This window comes from Camelus ferus, chromosome 11, assembly GCF_009834535.1.
Source record: "Camelus ferus isolate YT-003-E chromosome 11, BCGSAC_Cfer_1.0, whole genome shotgun sequence".
NCBI classification, from domain to species: domain Eukaryota; kingdom Metazoa; phylum Chordata; class Mammalia; order Artiodactyla; family Camelidae; genus Camelus; species Camelus ferus.
Genome location: NC_045706.1, coordinates 68,119,047 through 68,139,712, shown reverse-complemented (window position 1 = coordinate 68,139,712; position 20,666 = coordinate 68,119,047). Strand labels below are relative to the sequence as shown.

The following is a 20,666-nucleotide window of genomic DNA, read 5'->3' as shown; positions in this document are numbered from 1 at the left end:
AAAAACAGATTTCTTCTATATAGCACAGGGAACTTTATTCAATATCTTGTAATAACCTTTAATGAAAAAGAATATGAAAACAAATATATATATATATGCATGACTGGGACATTGTGCTGTTCACCAGAAACTAACACGTTGTTAACTGACTATATTACAATCAAAAAAACTATTCAGTTACAATAAAGGGTCCTACACATATCATAGGGCATACAGGGCATTTGGGGACATGCCAGGGCACTTCACTGAAGCAGGGTCTATGAAATGATACTCAATGGATGGAAAGAAACCAATTAAAGGAGGACGAGTGTTTCTGGGGAATAGAGAATCCATTGAGTCCCAGAGCAGAGCAGGAAAGAGCACTGGATTCAAGTGACTGAAATGAGTTCAAGGTGGCGTAAATTTAGAGTCGGAGTGGAGAAATGGCAATGGATGAAACTACTGGACGGGCGAGGGCCAGGTCAGGAGAGACCTGGTAAGCCTGTGGGGAGCCTGGCCGTCCTCCTAAGGGAAAGTGAGGGAAGAGGAGGCCCTCTCTGACTGTAGCACACATCATGGGACGGGTTGAGTTGGAGGAAAGGACCGTGGAGGGATGTTCAGGTTCCTCCGTCTGTGGTCCAAGTGGGAGGGGACAGAGGCAGGGGGCAGGTAGCGGTCACTGCAGTAGGATATTTAGAAGAAATACTCTACAGACCTTGGTGATGAATCAGATGGGAAGAAGAAAAGGGAGATGCTAAGAATGATTCCCAAGGACCTGGCCAGTAGAAATGTGCATAGTGGTACCTGTCCTGACTGAGGACTGAGCTGGGAGATGTCGCCTGCACTAGGGAAGGCTGAATTTGTGGTGTCTGGGCGTCCAGGATGCAGATGGTACCAGGTAGGAGATGTGTCTGGACTAGAAAGTCACTGGTGGGCTTTGAAACCGTAACAGTAGATGAGATTGCTCAGTGACTGTTTGCAGGGTGAAAAGAGGGGCCATTGGAAGAGATCTCTGGGAAAATGCCAGTGAAGCCTGGTGGAGGAAGCCTTGGAAGGGTGTGGAGAGATGGGAGGAAACCACCTGGAGTGTGCTGAGTTGGAAGCCAAGAAGGGTGTCAAGGAGGAATAGTCAACCGTGTCAGAGGCTCCCAAGAGTAAGATGAAGACCAGCAAGTGCCTATTAGATTCAGCAACTGGAAGATCATGGGCAATTGATCTAGGGGTTTGGGTGAGTAATGGGAGGAGACGTTGGCTTAGAGTGAGCTGAAGAGAGAAAGAGGTGATCATGGGGGTGGGGCATGAATGCAGATGACTGTTCTAAAGCTTGGCTCTGAAAGAGAGAGGAAAAGGGGCTGCCGACATGCTTGCTCTTGCTTTGGGAGGTATTTTAAGGTTGGGGAGGCTTAGACGTATTTAAATGGTGATGGAAAGGACCCAGAAGAAGGGGGTGGGGTGGTCATTGGGAGTGTTCACTGAGGAGTGAGCACAGGCTGCGGGTCTGGCTCCACCACTGTCTGGTTGAACTTGAACTCGAGTGCGCCGCCTAATCTGGGCTACAGCATCCTTACCTGTAAGTGGTAGGGTTTCTCTGTGTCTGTGGTTTTCAAACTGCACCCCTCAAAGCTGTCTCAGCGCATTCACATTTCAGCTTCAACCACAGCAACTCGACCTCCCGTGTGTTTTTAAACAATTTTTATTTTCGCCATTTAATGCATGTACATACCTTGGAAAAGCCAAATGGTAGTAAAAGAATTAGCATTTAAAAAAACAGTAACTCCTGCTCCACACCTGCTCACTCTCAGCCACTCCCAGTTCTTGTGGGTATTTATTTCCTTTGGTGTTTCTGCCCCTTTACCTAACCGTGTTTCGTAAATGTAAACATACATTGGTTTCTGCTCCACCCCATCCTCACTTGGCTTGACTCTGTTCCCTCCAACCTAAAGCCACCTGCTTTTGGTTGATCGTGTTTATTATAAGCATGCAGATGTCACCACTTCCTTCCTCTCCCCTGTTGAGGACAGCCTGTGTCTCCCCTGCCAGCAGCATTCGCCTCTTTTGTCTCATTTACCTTGATTTCCGTTTGTGATTGCAGCTTTTCCTGAAATGTTCCACCGTCTCAGAAACCCGTCAGCACTTTCCCTGTGCTCGCTCAGTCACGAGACCCCTCCCCCAGCCCTCCGTGGCTCCCTGGTCACTGTCCCATCCCGGGATGCTCTGCATCCTTGCCTGTGGGGGAGCCCTGTGCCCTGCTGTTGTGGTTTCCTCTTCCTCGGTTTCCGCCCTGGTTTCCGTGCTGCCGATCCTCCAGGGGCTTGGAGACAATGTCTCCAGTTCTGCCTGACTGAGGGTATCTTTATTTTGCCCTCATATCCCATTGATGGTTGGCTGGTTTTAGAATTCTGGCTTGAAAAAATTTTTCCTTGCAAACTTTAATAGAAGCCATTATTGTCTGGCTTCCATTTTTGTTGTTGAGAGCTCTGATCTACTGTGATTTCCTGTCCTTTGACCAATTTTGTTTCGTTTCTCTCTGGAGCCTGTAAATCTTATCTTTATCCTTTTACTCGTGGTTCTTTATTTCATTTTCCTTGGTACTTGATGGGCCCTTGCATTGTGAAGACTCATCCTATAATTCTAAATTCCATAATTCTAAAAACTCTCTTGAATCATTTATTTTAGAATATACTCCACTTCATGTTTCCCAGCTTTCTCTTTCTGTTGTTTCTTTTAGGTTAATATTGGACCTTACATGTTCTTCAATAAAAATAAAGAGTGAAAAAATAAAGAACTCTCTCTTTATATTAAAAATATATATTGGACCTTCTGGCTTGACCTCATTTTATCTTTTCTTTCCTTCTCTCTCTCTCTTGCTCTCACTCTTTCCACCTCGAGATTGTCTTGACTTTATCTTCTAATTCTTCTATTAATTCTTTTAATTTGGCTATTCTCTATTTAATTTGCAAGATTATTTCCATCTTTATAGCCATTCGTCCTTGTGTCGTGGATGCAATTTCTTCTCTTTTCTCTCTAAGGCTGTTATCTCTCCCACAACCCCAACTGGGTAAACCCTACCTAGCCTTCAAGGTCCAACTCAAAATCCTATTATGAGACCTTCTCCAATCGGTCTAGCTCTCTCCACTAGATTAGAATTCTCTAGCATTATTATAGATCTAATAGGTAACTTCATTGAAACCTGCATTGCTTCCTAGTGAGGAATCATCCTGTCTCCCCAGCTGTACCGTAATCTTTTCAAGAGGAGGGACTGTTTACTTGATCTGTATCTGCTCCAGTGCCTTGTCTAGAATTGTGACTTTAACAAGTGGTAAGTAGGTTCTTGTTGATTTTAAATAAATGACAAGCCGTCCTAATCCCACCAAGCCGGGCTCACCCCTGTCAGGTTATTTAAAAAGCATCAAAATCATAGGTATTTGATAGATAATATGAGTGTAGAACTTGGAAGGTTTGCTAGTTCTCCGTCCCTTGCACAGTGTTTCATTCACACCTAATTCAGCAGCAGTAGTTCAGTGACTTGCTTTCATTAAGTCTTCCTTGAAATTCTCAACTTAGATTTCATAGGCAAAGCGCAACTTTCTTTTCTCACTTATATTTCATTGGTTTAGGAAATATTTAATTGAATTACACTCTTAAAACAACCAAGAGCAATTGGCATATGCAGGATTGGAAGCAAACACATTGAAATCTTGGCCAACACGTGATTCAGTCAGTAGGGCAGGGGCGTGTTGAACAGCAACCTGCTGGCCTCAGACCTTTACTCCGCCAGGAGTGAAGGGCGCTGGACTGTCAAGTCAGCCAAGTGGAATTCAGTCAAGAGATATCTACCATGCTCTGTTCCTGGTGTACCGAGAAGAAGTCTTTGGCAGAAATGGATTTGTGCTCATCATGCCTCTCACGCGCCCTTGTCATCAAGGGCATGCGCGGGGCAGGTACCCAAGCCAGCTGATGTGGATTAGTGCACAGTCTTTGGTCTTAAAACCACACTAGGCTCACTGGCACTGGGGCAATCATCTTGGTCTCATTAGAACCAAAATCCTCCCACCTGCTCTGTAATTCTCTGACCCTGGGTCCTCAAAGCGTCCCAGAGATGGATCCCCACTCACCTCCCACTTAAGTCAGCAGCTTGGGCCGTCACCGCACAGCCACGTCTGCACGCCTCCTGTTCCCCACCACTTCAACAACCAGCACACTTTGGATGAATCAAATATAGATTCTCAAAGAGGAAGTGAGGGGTCCAGCTGACTTTGTGTGGCCCCTGTCACAACATGAACAATTTTTTTATAATAGGGGGAACTTGGAAGTCCTCCCTGTGTTACGTTTCCATAAAAAGGATAACCTCTAAGTTTAGTTAAAATAGGTTGACATTAACGACAGGAAAGAATGTTTGTATTTCCTGTTGATCGTACTCAGGCAACCGGCATCACTTTGTAGCCACCATAGTCACAGCCATGAGTGAAGATGCCCCTGGTCACCGTCCCCGAGGGAAAGAAGACTGTTCTCTGAATCGGGGCTTGAGAAAACCCCATGGAAAACGCAGCCAAAGTACTGTGTGAAAATTACATTGCAAACAAATATCAACCTGCAGTCAGAAGAAAGTTCCTTGCATATAAAGTCAGAATGGAATCAATCCAGTTGAATTGGTTTCCTGGTAAATTTAGTGATTTGAACGTTTCACCTGTTGCTAGTTTAGAAGTAACATTAAGACACTGAGTTCAGTGAAGGGTGATGAGTGTTCTTCTATGGGTAACCCACAGCTGGGTAATGGACAAAGGCAGAGTTCATTTTAAATTGATGAAAAGAACAAACAAAATTAAATTTAAAATCACATCATTGGGGAGAGGGTAGAGCTTAGTGGTAGAGCGTGTGCACGAGGTCCTGGGTTCAATCCCCAGTACCGCCATTGAATAAATAAACAAATACAAAAGTAAATGCATAAATAAACCTAATTACCCCCAGTAAAGTAAAATCAAATCATGTCAAATCCCCTTTGACTCCTGTTCTCCATTTTCCCCCTTTGCTGCTGCATTTTAATGCTACGAGGCATAGGCTGCAGCTGCTCCCCACCCTAGTGTGTTTGGCTCAGTCTAGTTCCATTTTTTTCTCTCTGCCTCCGTCCTTAGCACGCTGGTACATCGGCCACACCGGTACATCGGCCACACCAGGCCCTGCCATGAGGCTGCACGGTGATGGCTGTGGGGACAGTGTGTCCTCACCAGTCCAGCTCCTTGGCCTGGCTCTTGGGGCCCAGCAGAACGATGCTCTCTGCTCCCCGCTCCCCGGGGCCGCTGCAGCTGTGTGTAGAGCCAACCCCTCTCTGTGCTCTCTCTGCCCTCTCTGTCCCACAGTCTCCTCTCCCTTCTTCTTCTGCCTGGGGAAACCTGCCTTTATTTTTCTTAAGTAGTCTGTCAAATAGCAATGCTCCTTCCCCTAGAATCTAGAACGGAGGCGTTGGGAAACGTTCTTCTGCAGGTGTCTCCTCATCTCCTTCTCTCTTAAGATGCTGAGCTCTTGGATCTGCTCACTCCTCCTGTGCTGGCGCCTCAGACAGCCTGGAGGCAGGACCTGCCACATGGTAAAATGGCCAACTCTAAAGTGGCCTCTTGGAGGAAATGTGTAGATCGCTAACTCCACGTACACCACAGCCCAAACGCGTTCCGTGTAGCCAGGAAATGACTGGCGCTGTCTGACCACACAGACAATTCCACTTGGGGGCGAATTTTTTAAAAATATATTTCAGTGATTCCTCTTCAAGTATCCACTCTCCTGAGAAGAAAAGGTCTGATGAGTCCCTTCTCTTTCTAGCCCTTAGTCATGGGACTGGGCCTCCTTCCGTCAAACAGTCCCACTAGAACCATCAGTTCCAGCCCCAACAGAACAGAAGGAAGAACCCATGGCAGCAGATCCTTGGGCAACCCTTTGTTCAATGGACTAAAGCAGTCGATTGAGAAGCTTGAATAGAAAGATGTTTATTAAAAATAAGAAGAACTAAAAAGGCTCTCCACCCCTCCCTCTATCTGCTAAAAAGTAAATAAATAAACTGGGTATAGGGGAAAAAATATAAATGGTCTGTCTCAGCCCGAGAATATAATAACACTGCTTCTCTTTCCTTGTTTTAGGGAATGCTGTCGATTTTTTGGAGACAATGGCTTGACTTTGAAGGTGTTTGTTACCAAGGCAGCACCCTTTGGTGTTCTTTGGACACTCACAAACTACCTGTACTTACATGCAATAAAGACAATAAACACCACGGATGCCTCCGTGTTGTTCTGCTGCAACAAAGCTTTTGTGTTCTTGCTCTCATGGATTGTTCTCAGGGACAGGTTCATGGGCGTGAGGGTAAGTTCCTTGTTCTCTGTCTTCCTCCCTCACTCGGTCATGCCACCCAAAACCTGCCCATCGGCTTGCTTAGCTCCATGTGCTGGACTGTAAGCCTAAGCTGCTGGCCACTTTCCTTCCGATTCGCAGCAGGAAAGGAGCCAGCTGGAGGGCCGGGTGCTCCGTGTGCCTTGCAAACCTTCTTGCTTGCAAACCATCCTAGACAAGCCTTCATTAAAGCGCCTTTCATTTCAAGCATTTTCAGCAAGCATTCTCTAAAGCGTGTGCCGGTCGGGGACCCATGTGACAGGAGTGACAGGCTCACCCCGTCTCTCCCGGGCAGCGAGCGGAGCCCTGCCGCCTGAGCTCTTCGCGTAGGCTGTATCCGAAAGCCAAAGGTCGTTCCGCATCCACACGAACGTGCAGCCCTGGGGGACCTTTGTCTGGACCGTGTGTACAATGCCAAGGCGGGCCAGACCCACTCGGGCTGAGTTCAAACTGGAGGGACCGTCTCACTCCCTTCACACCCCAGACGAAGGGACAATGAAATGATATCCCTTGAAATCCCTCTGGTTATTCCATCGGAGTCTGAGTCAGTTCCATGAAAACCAAGTCAAGTTTAGCTAGTCAAGTTTCATAACAGTTGTATGAAACACGATAAATGCACTATCAGATTTCACCCTGGATAGAAGGAAGGAACAGGTGACGTTCAGCCTTGAGGGTCCTGGCGGCTCCCGCTTGTCGCCCTCTGGTGGCCAGGAGCTGCTACTGCCCCATCGCTGCACCCTCAGACCACGGAGGCCGGCCGTGAAGCTGAGAGTCCCTCTGATGGGCAGCCTCATTAGAGGGAACCGTGCTGGCACCCAGCAAGGTGCAGACTCCAGGCCCTCTACTGTGTCCTTTGCTCACTGGCCTGGGAACAATGCCATCCCCTTAATGGTGGCTTCGCACCCACCTGGTTACTCAAACAGCAGTGAGGACATGAGTCAACCGCCGAGGCGTATTTTTAGCTTGCAGTAGGGGGAAAATTTGTTTTGAAGCTTAGTGTTAATTTTAGAATAAGATCTCAGCTCACTGTCCTACCACCCAGAAAAGCTTAGAGCAAATAAACCATCTAATATATCCCCGCAAGAAATGAGATGCGTCCAGCAGCAATCTGCCCAGCAGCCTGCCTGCCTGGATGCTGAAGACTTGGATGTCCCAGGGCCCCTGGTGGCTTCATTTTGATGCAGAGACCCAGGAGAATTCATGGTGCTTTGGGGGCATGATTCTGATGTCCAAAGCAAATTCCTAATCACGCCCTGTCTTCCAAATGGGAAGAGACGCTTCGAGGTTAATTCTGCATCTAAGCAGACGCAAATGAAGTTGTTGAGAATAAGAAAAGGTATGACAATACTGAGGCCCTCTCGGACTCACAGAGAACAGTGCAGCGCTCCCAGAGCTTTTCCTTGTCGCTATTCGTGGGTAAGAGGGTCTCCTCCTAACATCCCTGAGCCGTGATTCAGTCTAGCCATCCTGGCCACCTGACCAGCGTGGTTTGTGCTAACCATTCTAGACTGAACCGAGTGTCTTGTTGAAGCCTTCGGTGCTAGACCAGCACAGAAATGAAGGTCCAAGGAGCTGGTGCTGGTGGTGGAATTTCATAACGTGTAAGCCTCGCGCAGCTGTGGGTCTTTCTGATAATCATCGCTTCTCTTAGAAATAAGTGACCTGTTATCTAAGACAGTCCCACTTTGAGTCAAGGAGGAGCACCTGCTTCTCATCTGCAAGAGTTCAGAGAGCTAGCAACACCTGTAAGATGCCAGCATCTGGCCAGAGTGACTGAAAGGTCCCCCTTGGTAAACAGATGGAGATTTGTGCCCAAGATAAGATCTAACTAGCATACGGGTTTTCTCAGGCATCTCTCAGACTCCTGGGTTAGCGAGCACCTTCCACAGGGTAGTTTCCAGAAACTGAAAGGGCTTGACAACTGTTGTGCATCCCGGAGGGCTGAGCAGACCAGCCTGCGAGTCACACAGACACAGAGAACGTGACGGAGGCTCAGCACCACGTTTGTGAAACAGATGACGCTGAGGCCCCGTGTCATTAAGGCAGTGACTCCAATCACAAGGACTGTGGTTCCTGGGAGACACCAACGGGTCCACGTCATGTGGACAGACCAGAAAGAAGCAAATGTTTACCTTCGAATGCCGGGGAGATCACGGCCACTTAGGGCATCAGAGGCAACTGTTTGAGAGGCGCTCAGGCTGGCCCTCGTGTCACCCTTTGACTCCAAGCTTAGATGTGCTTTATATGTTTCCTGGATCTCCGGGCTCAGGGATTATAAAGCAACAGGGAGGTGCTCTAGCCTAGAGTCAAGTGGCAAAGATTTGGATCCACTCTCATAAGCTGTTGGCCCTTGAGCAAGTTCCTTAACATCTCTGAGCCTTAATTATCTCATTTTAAAACAGAATGTTGGTATTCATCTTAGTGAACAGTTGTGAGAATAAAATAAGGTGATGCCTGCCTGACACATAAAACCCCATAAATGTTCTCTTTTTTTTGGTGTCATTAATTTCATATTCTTTCTCAATTCGAGGGGTTTGGTGGATCAGCCCAAATCTGTTGACAGTGTCAGCAGCTGACAGACATTTAGGGAGGCCGTTCCGTTCAGCAGAAGCAGCAGTAGACTGAGAGCGAGCCGAATTGGGGGGGGAGGGATGGCCCCTCCTAAGCCAAAACCCGCCCAGCTGGGGTCAGCAGTGGGTAAAGAAAGGACTGGCTGGCCACGCCACCCCCAGCCCACGTCCCAGAGGAGACGAGACGGAAGACGGGCTTCTCAGCTGGTCAGAACCACCCGCTACAGCTAGGACGCTCCAACCTGGAGGGACGGGCGAGGGAGCGAGAAGGCAGAGCTGGGAGAGCATCCTAGTTGTCCTCAAACCCCAGCAGCATGTGCCTGGGGAGCCCGAACCTTTTCTGAGAGCAGTGCCCACCTCAGCTGGATTCCAGCTGGCGTTTTCAGTCACTGCACGCTCGCAGCCTTTCACAGGGGGCCATCCCTGACCAGGCCCGAGCAGGGCCTGGCGCTTCTCTAGGGAGCGGTGGTCACCTGACCATTGAACCGTGACTCCAACTTCTGTTCCGGAGGTTGTCCCCTTGCCCCTGGGGCGGGCACAGAGCACACAGAGCATGGGGTGGGGTGCAGGAGGGCAAGGGCGCTCACAGCCCAGCCCCCTTTCCAGCCTCGGAAATAAGAGGGATGAACAAGAAGATCTCAAAGTACCTCCAGACTCTTAGTGTTGAAGAGAGCGAGCCGTCCAGGAGTCAAGAGGGGAAGTGTTGGGAGAAGGATGTCAAAAAGTTAGTCTGTCCTTTCCCTTTCTTAAACTGCCCCAAATTGCACAAATCTCAAATGCCTCGCAAGTGGGGCTCTGCTGAGCAGAGGACGGGCAGCCGTCACACACTGGAGCAGGAGCAGGAGCGGTGCTGGTCAGACGTCACCGAGGGCTGCGTCCGCCTGCCTCCGTCCCTGGTGCGCCTTCCCTCCCGGCCTGACATCTGATGGGAGCAGTGTGCCTTGGTGCCCCAGCCCCCATGCTCTTGTTCCTCTCTCTTCTTCAGCTGATTTTTCCCCAGCCAGAGTAGAGAGGCGGCTCTCATCCCTCTTGGTCTCAGGCCCCTGTGACTGGGTGCTCAAGTCCTTGTTCAGTGGGATAAGCGTGGGGGGTGGTGCATAGACAGGAACGTGTGAGAAAGGAAGGAGGGCCGAGGGGAGGTAGGGACAGTCACTTGTCCTGATTCCATCTGGGACGCAGTGTTCTTCCCGGGGATGCCCATATGGAGATGAGGGCCACGGGAGGCCGCAGCTCCAGTCTGTCTTCTTGGACAGTTCATCTTAGTGCAGGAAATAGGCAGGGAGACATTTCCAAATGTAAACCAAGAAAGCCAGACACGGCATGCTGTAAAATGTAAATGCACACCTGCTTTTTAAAGAGAGGACTGGCATCTTCAAAGGCATTTCAGGCTCAGGGAAGGGCTCTGAGCTCTGCCCCCTAGACCTGTAGGGAATGTTTCCACCCTGCTTTGCTGGTAGGGGTATCAGAAATGGGGTGAGCCACCAGCTTCTCCTCCAGCACGCTGGTCAGGCCCCAGGCTCAGGGCTGGGGGGTCCCAGCTGGGCCACTGATGCCCGGAGAGTGTGCCCCATAGCCCGGGCGCTCAATCCTGTGACCTGTGGCTGGGACCCCCAAGAGGACAAGACCTGGACGCATGAACGGGGGTGGGTGTCACTGTCCCCCCAGTGCCACCTGTCAGAATGAACCCACTTGCCTGGGCTTCTCAAATGTTGGCCGGAAGGCCAGCGACCACCCACACGCTCTGTTTCTCGCCCTTTCCCTCAGCTCTCCTGCACAGCACCGCTCAGGCGGAAGCTTTTAGCTGTTTTATTATTTAATCAATAGAGAAGAGAGGAGAAGAGGTCAGAAATCTGCCTTATAAAACCTTCAGGAAAAAATAACCACCCTGTTCTCCTTCACTTCCCCAAGCATCATCTTCCAGGTTGGAAAGACTCACGTATCTTTGGAGATGCGACACATCGTCCGATTCGTAGCTGTTTCTTCCCCCCCCCCCCTTCTTTTTCTCATCAGTTCTCTTTACCGGGCTGCCAAGCCGGGCAGAACTGTTCCACGCGGCATCTTTGCATGGTGTGTGTCCTCTGGAGCAGAAACCACACCCCTTTCCCTGTCTGCCTTTTCACCTGCCTTTTGCTCTCCTGGAGGGGAAAGTTGCTTCTTGCCTTGCTACCTCCGTTTCTTTCTCTTAATGAGTAGTACGCAGTGTATGTAGCTGTGGATATGAAGTATGTGCCTTGTGTGATGCAGAATGAGGCAGCTGGACAGAGTAGGGCCTGGCGCTTCTCTGGGGAGTGGTGATCACCTGCTCTCTCAGGGCCTCTGGGGTAGGGAGACAGGTCATTATATGCGGACACCGCAACTGAGACAAACTGCCAAGATGCAACCGAATCACCTTCACTAACCTAAACATGGTGTGTCTTGACTGGGCAGGGAACTCAGATCTCAGAGTAGGGTTGCCAGTGGCTTACTGTGTGAATCGTACTCTCCTGTTTGTATATATGAACGTGGACAGACCTGAAATGTGTGTCCCTACTCTGCCACACACCGGCCTTGTGCATTTGGGCCTCTCTGACCCTGTTATCATGTCTATAAAATGAAATGAATGATGCTATCTATCTACCTGTTTCGATGATTAAATGAGAAAATACACAGCAAACCCTTATCCCATGACCGCTCAGTAAACGCTAGCTACTTGATATTGTTAGATACAGTGGAGGTCAATTCTGAATAATCCACTGAGAGGACTAAAACTCCCAGTAAATCCAGTGGCCGAAACTTGTGTTGCACACGTTTGTTCCCTCCTCCCCGTGTTCTGGCTGCGGCAGCCTCTGCTCTTTCCCACCCAGCAACGTTCACGTAGCTCCACGACCAGCTCAGGTTAGAACTGGGGCTTATTCTTGCCGCTGACGCATTTCTCCTTTGGGAAATGTTATCCGAAGTTAGTTTATCCCTCGTGCACTCCGACAGTTGACTTTGTGCAGGGGAAGGTGTACATCTCTCCGGAGTGTCCGTGCCGCCTGAGAAGTCTGCATCTGGACAGGAACAGGATTAAGGGGGGCCGTGGGTGTTGGGCCTGGCAGCGGCCAAGAAAAGGAACTGCCCCTCCATCCAAGGTTGGGATACTGGAGCCCCGACTGGGGTGACACACGCTCTCCCAGAAGATGCTCCTGCTGCATCTTCTACTGTAAAACGGAGGCCAAGATCGGTGGTCGACACCGCGCCCTCTCTGTTGAGATGTGAAGTACATAGGAGACCACGTGAGCGTTCGGAAGGCTGGGAAGGAACTAAGAGGTGGTTTCCAGGTATTGACGACGAGGCCCTGTCACGACCAAATCGCCTGTCGCTGGGATTCTGAGCATCGCCTCTCAAGCTCCCAGGACTCACGGTGGCTGGCTGGGCACACCCTTGCTGCCAGCCGTTTCAGGGTCTTTGGTCATGCCGGGCTGTGCTGAGGGCCCCCTTCAAGCAGATGTTAGGCAGGAGAGCAGCCTTTGCTTGGTCTCCAAAGAAGGGCTGAAAAGGAGCACCTCCGCCCGTTCCCGTTAGGGCCCTCTCCTCAGCCCTCGGGGTCCCTCCGATTCCCGCCGCTGCCGTGACCACCATGTCTTCCTTCTTCCAGATCGTGGCCGCCATCCTTGCCATCGCTGGCATCGTGATGATGACCTATGCGGACGGCTTCCGCAGCCACTCCGTCATCGGCATAGCCCTGGTGGTGGGCTCCGCATCCATGTCTGCCCTGTACAAGGTAGGCCCCCGGGCCCTCCGGGGGGGGCGGCTGCAGGCCTCGGCACGGCCAGCCCGTTGCCCCAGGGGTCTCTGATGGTGCCTGTGCGTTAAGACAAGCAGTCGTTTTCAAGGTGTGCTGGGCACACCGAGCCGCGGTGCTGAGACACGCAGCAGCTCTGGGCTCTCGCCCTCTGGATCTTTCCATTGGTGGCCGCACATTTGCGGCATTTGAGATAAAACAGGTGAACAATTGATCGGCCGAGTCGGATTGGCGACTCCGTGGTTCAGCAAAGACTGGAGAAGGATCAGGGGCCCTAACTGGCAGGGGCAGGCTCAGTGTCTGGTCAGATAATTTCCCACCAGATTGGACATGAAAATTTGAAAATCTGCTACAGCTCTGTCACTGAAATCTTTTATCACATGGTATTTGCAGCCACCAGGACCCAGCATGAATCTATATGCATTTCACGCCTTGCCCATAGGCTGGATAAATAAAAGCACAACTGTTATAATGTGGAAATTATAAAATATTTTTGACAAAATGTTGGGGACCGTTGGAAGGCATGTGCCAATGGTAGGTCTAGATGAAACCATGTTTATCTGGCCCCCATCCCTCACTGTCTCCCCAGTCCCATCCTGCCTCCTGGCCCCTCTCCCCTCATTCCCCACCTCGTTGGGTCCATAGTAAAGAATGAAAATATTTTCTGGTCTCCAGGTTGGGAAACTGAGCTGAAGGATTCAATGAGAAATGAGATTTTAGCTTTGAAACATATTGGCTCTTTGTGGATCCAAACAGTAGGACAGAGAAAATCAAAGACTGTAGGAAGTTCTAAGAAAAGGAATTTTTTCCAGCACTGTGAGGACACACTGGATGCTTCTGGAAAGTGACATGTCTGTGCTTTCTTCCCCTGTGTCAGCTCCTGGCCCTCACTGATCACTCCCTACCAAGACACATAGATCATCTTCCTTCTCTGGAACACATCTCCCGGAGGATGTGAGAGCCTAGCACCATTCTGGGACTTCAAAGCCACTGTCCAAATGCAGAGAATATTAAAAAGCCACACTCTGCTGTCCTCGGTTAACTGCGTGCTCACAGGAAGCGGAGAGCATAGAAACGCAGTCCTGATGAACACAAATATCCGACTTAGACCCCCATTTCTATCTCCTCCCCTGCCTGACCTTTATCCAGAGAGGCCGGAAGACTGAAAGCAATTTACCATATTTCCCTTCCCATGCTTCCTGCACATATGCCCGGAAATACCCGAGAGAGATGTGAGAGGCTGGAAAAGGAAGAAGGAGGAGAGTAGGAGGGACCACATTGCAGAGACGCAGGTTGGACCCTCAGTTCCCTAACCGTGACCAGTTCAGTAAACACGTGGGCTGGGCTGGGGCCTCTGCCTCTGCGAGGTCAGCTCCCCGGCCACTCCAGGCACACATGTCCCTCTCCCACTTCTCATGCATCTGAAATATGTATAAACAAGAACAGGGGCGAGAAATCGAAGTTGGGTGTGTTCCCTCCAAACCCGTGTCCCTTCTGGAATGGGGATGGGGGGATGGAGCGGGGATGAGCTGAGTGCTATAATCCTGCCTCCTTTGAGGCAATGTCTTTGCAGCCAAAGCCCTTTCTCTTGGGGGCATTGGTTTTCAAACTGTGTTGTTCAAGGTCAGAGGTCACTTGTAGGGGTCTCTGAGAGGAGTGTGTGATCATGGCAGTTACTTCTAATTTACGTGGCTTCCTCATCTTCGGTGCTCTGAAGCTGGGATACAGTGTCATGAATACAGCACAGAGAATCAGGTCTAGTGTGAAAACCCAGAATTCCTGAAGATGCTCTCGGTACTCAGAGTGACCCTCCAGCATGATGTTACTGAGATCAGGTTAAATCCCACCGCCCTTCACGGAAAGCCACGCAGAGTAGAGTTTACCTGTCACGTGGTTGTCGGTCCTGTGGTCCAGCTGCAGCCTTCAGGGCACTCGCTCCAGGCGGCAAGCTGGAGGCGTGACCCCTTGTCCTCTGCTCTCCTCCGCAGGTCCTGTTCAAGCTCCTCCTGGGCAGTGCCAAGTTTGGAGAAGCCGCCTTATTTCTGTCTGTGCTGGGGGTATTTAACGTCCTCTTCATCACCTGTGTTCCTGTCGTCCTCTACTTTACCAAAGTGGAATACTGGAGCTCTTTCGACGCCATTCCATGGGGGAACCTTTGTGGATTTTCAGTCCTCTTATTGAGTAAGTGGTGAGCACCCTGTTGGGATTCCCAGAAAGCGATGATCCTGTGCAGCTCAGGAGAAGTCTTTGGGAACCCGTGCCCTGAAGGAGGAAAAACAGTCCATCGTTATCCTTCGGTTCCTGGTGGTTTTCAAGGTCATCGGTCCTGCAAAGGCAAGCCTTGGTGATGATGACATTGGGTTTAATTCCAGGACCACGGTCACTGCAGCAGGAGCCGTGGTCATTGCTGCCCTGTAGCCCAGTGAGCTGTGTGTTTTTTGCTGACAATAGTACATTCCTTATAGGACTGGTAAGAAGCTGGCGAACTAATATAGGCAGCGCTCTTAGAACCTTGCCTGATAAATGTCGATGTTCAGCAAATATTATCAATTGTCACTATTATCATCATTACTTGGTCATTGTCATCATCATCACCAGAAGAGCAACCAAGGAAGTGCCTCACCCCATTTCCGTTTAAAAATGCATATCCCAAAGCTCCTGTTCGTAGTCATCCCAGAATCGCTGCCAGCAACAGGGAAGGGCACAGTTAGTAGGACGCCCCAGTCCTCTTTCCTGGTGCCTTCTCACTGGCTACCTTTGTCAGATTTCTCTTCCCTTCTTCAAGCTCAGGGAAGAGAGGAGATCTGGGTAGTCAGGACGTTTGTCCCTAATCCCCCAGTCCCAGAGCCCTTCCAGGAACCCCAAGTTCACTGATTCAGAGCAAAGGGCAAGATGCTTATGACTCCAGCCTTGTCAGGGAAGCTGGGGTCAGACAGACCAGGTAGGATGGGAAGTCTGGGGCCAGTCGTGAGTAACACCTACTTCTTTATTCTTTATTTCAGCATTCAATATTGTATTAAATTTTGGAATTGCTGTTACATATCCCACTCTGATGTCTCTTGGAATCGTCCTCAGTGTACCTGTGAATGCAGGTAAACCTACGTGGCTTTCTGTATCTGCTTGTAAACACACACACAAACAGGCACACATACACACACACACTCACAGACACGCACATGCGTACACATGCCTGTATTCTCGCTGTGCATGTCTAACCTTCTGTATAGAAAGAAAGCGCTTAGGCAAAATACTGATGTCTGTTACACCTGCAGTGTTTTCTCCAGAGTGGACTGGTTTTCACTTCCCACACCAAGATACAGAAAGTCTAAAGCCATCTCGATCCGATCTGGTGTGAGGGTCAGAGATAAGAGTCATTCATATTATTGATAAGTATAGACAAATATGTAGCAGAGGAAAAACTGCACTTTTTGTGAGTGACTTTCCAGATGAGCAAGTGCAGTGGACGTGACACAGAGGCGTGTCCACAAGCTGCAGAAGCGCAGGCGTGTCCCCCGCCTCCCAGAAGAGAGCCCTTTCTCAGCTGCGCGAGGCTGTGCTTTGTTTTTCCCTGGCGACTCTCCAACACATGCGGTGGGCAGCTCTTCCAAAGCTGGTCGTCACCTCCTTCTCTCACCTACCCCTTACCTCCTTCCCTTTCCTGGCTCACTCGGATATGAATTTTGGATTTTCTTCCCAGAATCGCCCCCCACCCCACCCCTGACCTCCCTGTGGAATCTGTGTGTAAATCACTTCTCCCCAGAACACGCCTCTCCTTGGCCCTGGCACAGCTTCCTCCAAAGCCACCTCCCGACCCACGCACCTCCGGGCCATCAGAGGCTTAGCTCACCCCAGGGAACGGCAGACCCTCATCCCGTTCAGTCTGCTGTTAATATGCCCGGAAGCGTTGGCTAAGCAGCTCTCAACTTCCTAAACCTCTTCCTGGGATTTGGCTTCTCTGTTTCATCCCACACGTTCTGTATATATGCCTCACCTTGGCCCAGACGCTTGGGGTCCAGCACCACCTCTGCCCGCTGGAGGACGGCGGTCCCCACTCAGTGCCTCTCTGGGCCTTCCCTGTCCCCCAGAAGTGAGAGCATCCGTATGTCATCACCTTGGTTGATGTGAGAACATGTGAAATGATCTGAGGCAGCACTTCAAAACACAGAGAGCCCCTCGCTCCAGGAGAGCTTGTAAAAAGTGGTCCACACACCACCCGCTTCTGAAAATAACTCACCCACTTGCCCCAACGACATCTCAGTGCGTCTTTACGGCCGCACAGGGTTCTTACTTCAAGGAGGCCTACTCCAGGGGCCCCTGTGCAGAAGCCACTCTGACCCTATGGTGTGATAGGGTGTGAGAGATTACTCAGAGTCCCTTCTTCCTACTTCTCTGCCATGTAAGAGATTCACTAATGCAGCAAAGGAAGGAATTGCGTTCAGTTCTGCACAGGAGAGAAGCTGAGGGGTCGGCTATGACCGGACCTGTCAGAACAGAGCCGTTGTTCCGCTCTCTGACTTTCCCTGACGCCCGTCTCTAGTGCAGTTCACATGATTTGCTAATTGACTGTCCCATCTGTGAATTAACAGACTGTTCTGCCAATATTAAAAATTAAAGTATTTCTGAATTACGATGAGATAAAAGAGGCACTTTAATTCCACAAAAAGGCTACCAAAACAAAGTGCTTTTATTTCAGGTGTAATTTGTCCCTCTCTGGCCACCCTGAAGACCGAGGTGAGAGGCAGGCTGGGAGGGAAGAAGAGGGGCAGGAGGAAGTGGAGGAACAGGAGGCGGGGTGACAGGGCCAAGCTACAGACTGGAGGGAGGAGCAGCCCCCTCCCCAACTCGGGGAGCTGGGGGAGCTGTCCAGCACGTCAGCTTTCAAAAGCTGCACACTCGAGTCAGAAGACCCTCTTTCACAAAATGACATAAAACAAAAGCAATCTGGTTCTCTCTTGCGGGGAAGCAGGCTCCAAATTTGCTTTGTCTAGTCTAGTTAAGAAAAGAAAGAAAGACAGCGAAAAAGAAAAGAAAAGAAAACCAACATTTGAAATGCTTTTGATCTTTAGCTGTGAAAAGAATGATGATCTGGATTTTTACTAACTGACACGAATCCTGTTCTCATTCTGTTCCCTCACCTGATGGGAGTCAGGGATAAGCCCTTGGGCCTTTAATAAACTTTACCAGTCGGTGATGACGTGGATGGCTTCAGAGCCTCACACTAATACCCTGGGATGGAACAAAAATTTGTATTTATCATCTTCAAAGAACCAGGTCAGGTTTGACTTTCAAAACATATATATATCTCCATTCGTTTTCAGATTCTTTTCCATTATAGGTTTTACGTGTGTGTGTGTGTAACTGAATCACTCTGCTGTACACCTGAAACTAACACAACTCTGTAAATCAACTATATTTCAATTTTTAAAAAGACTCCAATATATATATACGTGTGTGTATTTATTTATATGTTTATATACAAATAAAATGATGCTTTTAAATTATAAAAATAAAACATGTCACTGTATAAAACATGAACAGTACCAAGAATATAGAGAAAGCAATAGCGTATTTTTTAATCATGGAAAAATTGCCTTTGCTCTTGCTTTTTAATTTGCCACCTTTTTTGTTGTTGTTGTTGTTCTTTACTGTCTCCATGATGGATTTTGCCACTCCAGAGGGGGCCACAGCGAACTCTGATACGTACACACATCTCCAGCCGTCCCTCATGTCTCATTTTGTCTCTCACCCAAATCTACCTGGAAACTAAGGTGCCAGGTCAGTTGGGGAAAGTGAAGTACAGCAAAGCCTCACACCAGACGAGAGCTATAACGTTAAGGGAGATTTACTGTAGGCAGCCCCTGCCGGCCTGGTCAAGAGAGGACAGCTGCCCCCAGGAAGGGGCGCCCAGGATCCCGCCCCACTGGGGCCCCATCTCTGCCCGTGCCTGCCGGCCTGCCTCCCCAAGTGACCCAGTTCTCCTCTCGTCCCCTGCAGTGGTCGATCACTACACCAGTAAGATCGTCTTCAACGAGGTCCGGGTCATCGCCATCATCATCATCGGCCTGGGCTTCCTGCTCCTGCTCCTGCCCGAGGAGTGGGACGTCTGGTTGATCAAGCTGCTCACTCGCCTCAAAGTGAGGAAGAAGGAGGAGGCGGCGGAGGGCGGCGCAGACCTGGGCTTGGGACCGCAGAGCAAGAGCAGACGAGCCCGCCCCTCCTTCGCCCGCTGACGGCCCGCTCCGAACTCCGCGGGGACCCTCAGGCTGCCGACTCGGACGTCTGCTCCTGACGGGGGACCTCGGGTTGGTCAGGTGTACATACCTGTACAGTCTTGGTAATCTGCGGTAAATTATACGGTATTTATTGGCATGTCCGACTTGCTTGCACTTTTTTCACATCAGACCTCTCACTTAAGGGTACCGATTCAGTGTGAAAGAGAAAAGAAGAACCTCTCCGCTCTTTTTAAGTGAATGTAAAGCAGGTTCAGACTATCCTTGCCTAGGCTGTTCTGAATGGCAGGTGTTCCTGACAAGGCAGGGCAAGTGTTTTGAATCTTAGCAACTGAAAATTACATTGCACACTGTGATTATTTTTCAGCTATGGTAGGTCGTATTTTCTTTTATACCAGAGCTGTCCTCTTAATTTTAAGGGATTTCAATGAACCAAAAGATAATTCTAACTTTGGATAAATGGATAGCTGGATGGATGGGTAGATGGACTGTGAAGAGGTGGAGCAGAAAAGGATATTGGACATCGAAAACCATCAGCTCTGGCTGATTTCTGGGACTGGCAATTGGAGGAGGAGCCAGGGAGCAGAAAGGGAAAGTGAAGTCCAAGCCCCACCTGGCTTGCCCTCACGTGTCTATGTAAAATCATGGAGGAGAAATTACAGTGCCTTCTACAGAATTTCCGTCTTTAACTATGTGAAGCAAGGTGACATTATAAGTCACTGGCGCCGTCTTATCATTTAGATGTATAAATCTTTAGAAACAAATAAAACACTATATATGTGTGTGTGTGTGTGTACAAAAATGGCAAAGCTGATGCCTCGTGTAGTGGAGCACGGGGCACGGTGTGCATCTGAGGTAGACTCTGCAGAAGATGAATTGCTGGTTGCTTTTACTTCCTGACTAAGACCGAAAAATTATTTACCAAATCTGCAAACCTTTTTATGAAACTTTTAAGCACCAGGCTGTTTACTTCCATAATTTAGGTCGGCCAGAAAATTCTATCTGTGATAGATCTGTAAGGAGGGACAAGGGGGTAGAGTTTACTATTTTTGAAGTTTACATTGTTACATACGAAACGGAAACCTTATTCTGAAATGTTGTCATAACCCAATGGTGCACTCTGTACCCATGGAATCTTTCAGTTTCATAGGGGAAAGGGGCATTCACGACCTGAACTTTTTAGCAAATTATTATTCTCAGTTTCCATTACCTGTTTGGCCAAACAGATTAATAAACTATTTAAAAAAGAAGCATTTAGTGCTGTCTTGGTGGCGACTTTGTTACTTTCCTGCTGTGTTGGTCCAGACTCTGGCTTCCTCACCTTACAGGCTCGCCCAGCAAGCCCCACCCTCCTGCTCCTTCAGGGCTCACAGAGCCACCCAACTACCTCAAGGGAAGAAAATTCTCATTGCAGGCAGAGTTGACTTTCACAAAAGCCAAACGCAGGACAGAGCCGGCCTCAAAGGAAAGACATATTGAGGCAGCGTTTCCCTCCCTCCCTCCTCTCCCGGTCGTCTCCCCATTCTCTACCTCCCCATCTCCCCAGTGCCTGCCCTCAGTGCAGCTCTGGTGATGCTTCTGGCTCCCTTTCCGGTGCAGACTGGCTCCTCAGATCCCTTATGCTGGTGCCTCAAAGTGGCAGCCTCAGTCCCTAAAGTGACGTCTCCCAGCTCAGCTCCCACCCCTGACTTCTGCTTTGGGTGCCCTAACTTGTCTTGGCTCTAGAGAGAATTTGATTGAACATGTTCA

The 20,666-nt window shown here is 49.5% G+C and overlaps 1 protein-coding gene across 2 annotated transcripts in view; it reads left to right on the top strand.

The window, feature by feature from the left end:
* The window catches only part of SLC35F3 (solute carrier family 35 member F3), an 82,782-nt gene extending 62,610 nt beyond the window's left edge, over window positions 1-20,172 (top strand). Inside the window, exons 3-7 of one of the 2 annotated variants that reach the window (XM_032491804.1) lie at window positions 6,108-6,327; window positions 12,541-12,666; window positions 14,676-14,868; window positions 15,690-15,779; window positions 18,682-20,172. In XM_032491804.1, the coding sequence (XP_032347695.1) occupies window positions 6,108-6,327; window positions 12,541-12,666; window positions 14,676-14,868; window positions 15,690-15,779; window positions 18,682-18,917 (865 nt within the window). In that variant the 3' untranslated portion in view covers window positions 18,918-20,172. Of the gene's footprint in view, window positions 1-6,107; window positions 6,328-12,540; window positions 12,667-14,675; window positions 14,869-15,689; window positions 15,780-18,681 lie in introns of those variants that run through there. The other variant, XM_032491805.1, reaches the window with a different exon arrangement.
* The last annotated feature ends 494 nt before the right edge of the window (window positions 20,173-20,666 follow it).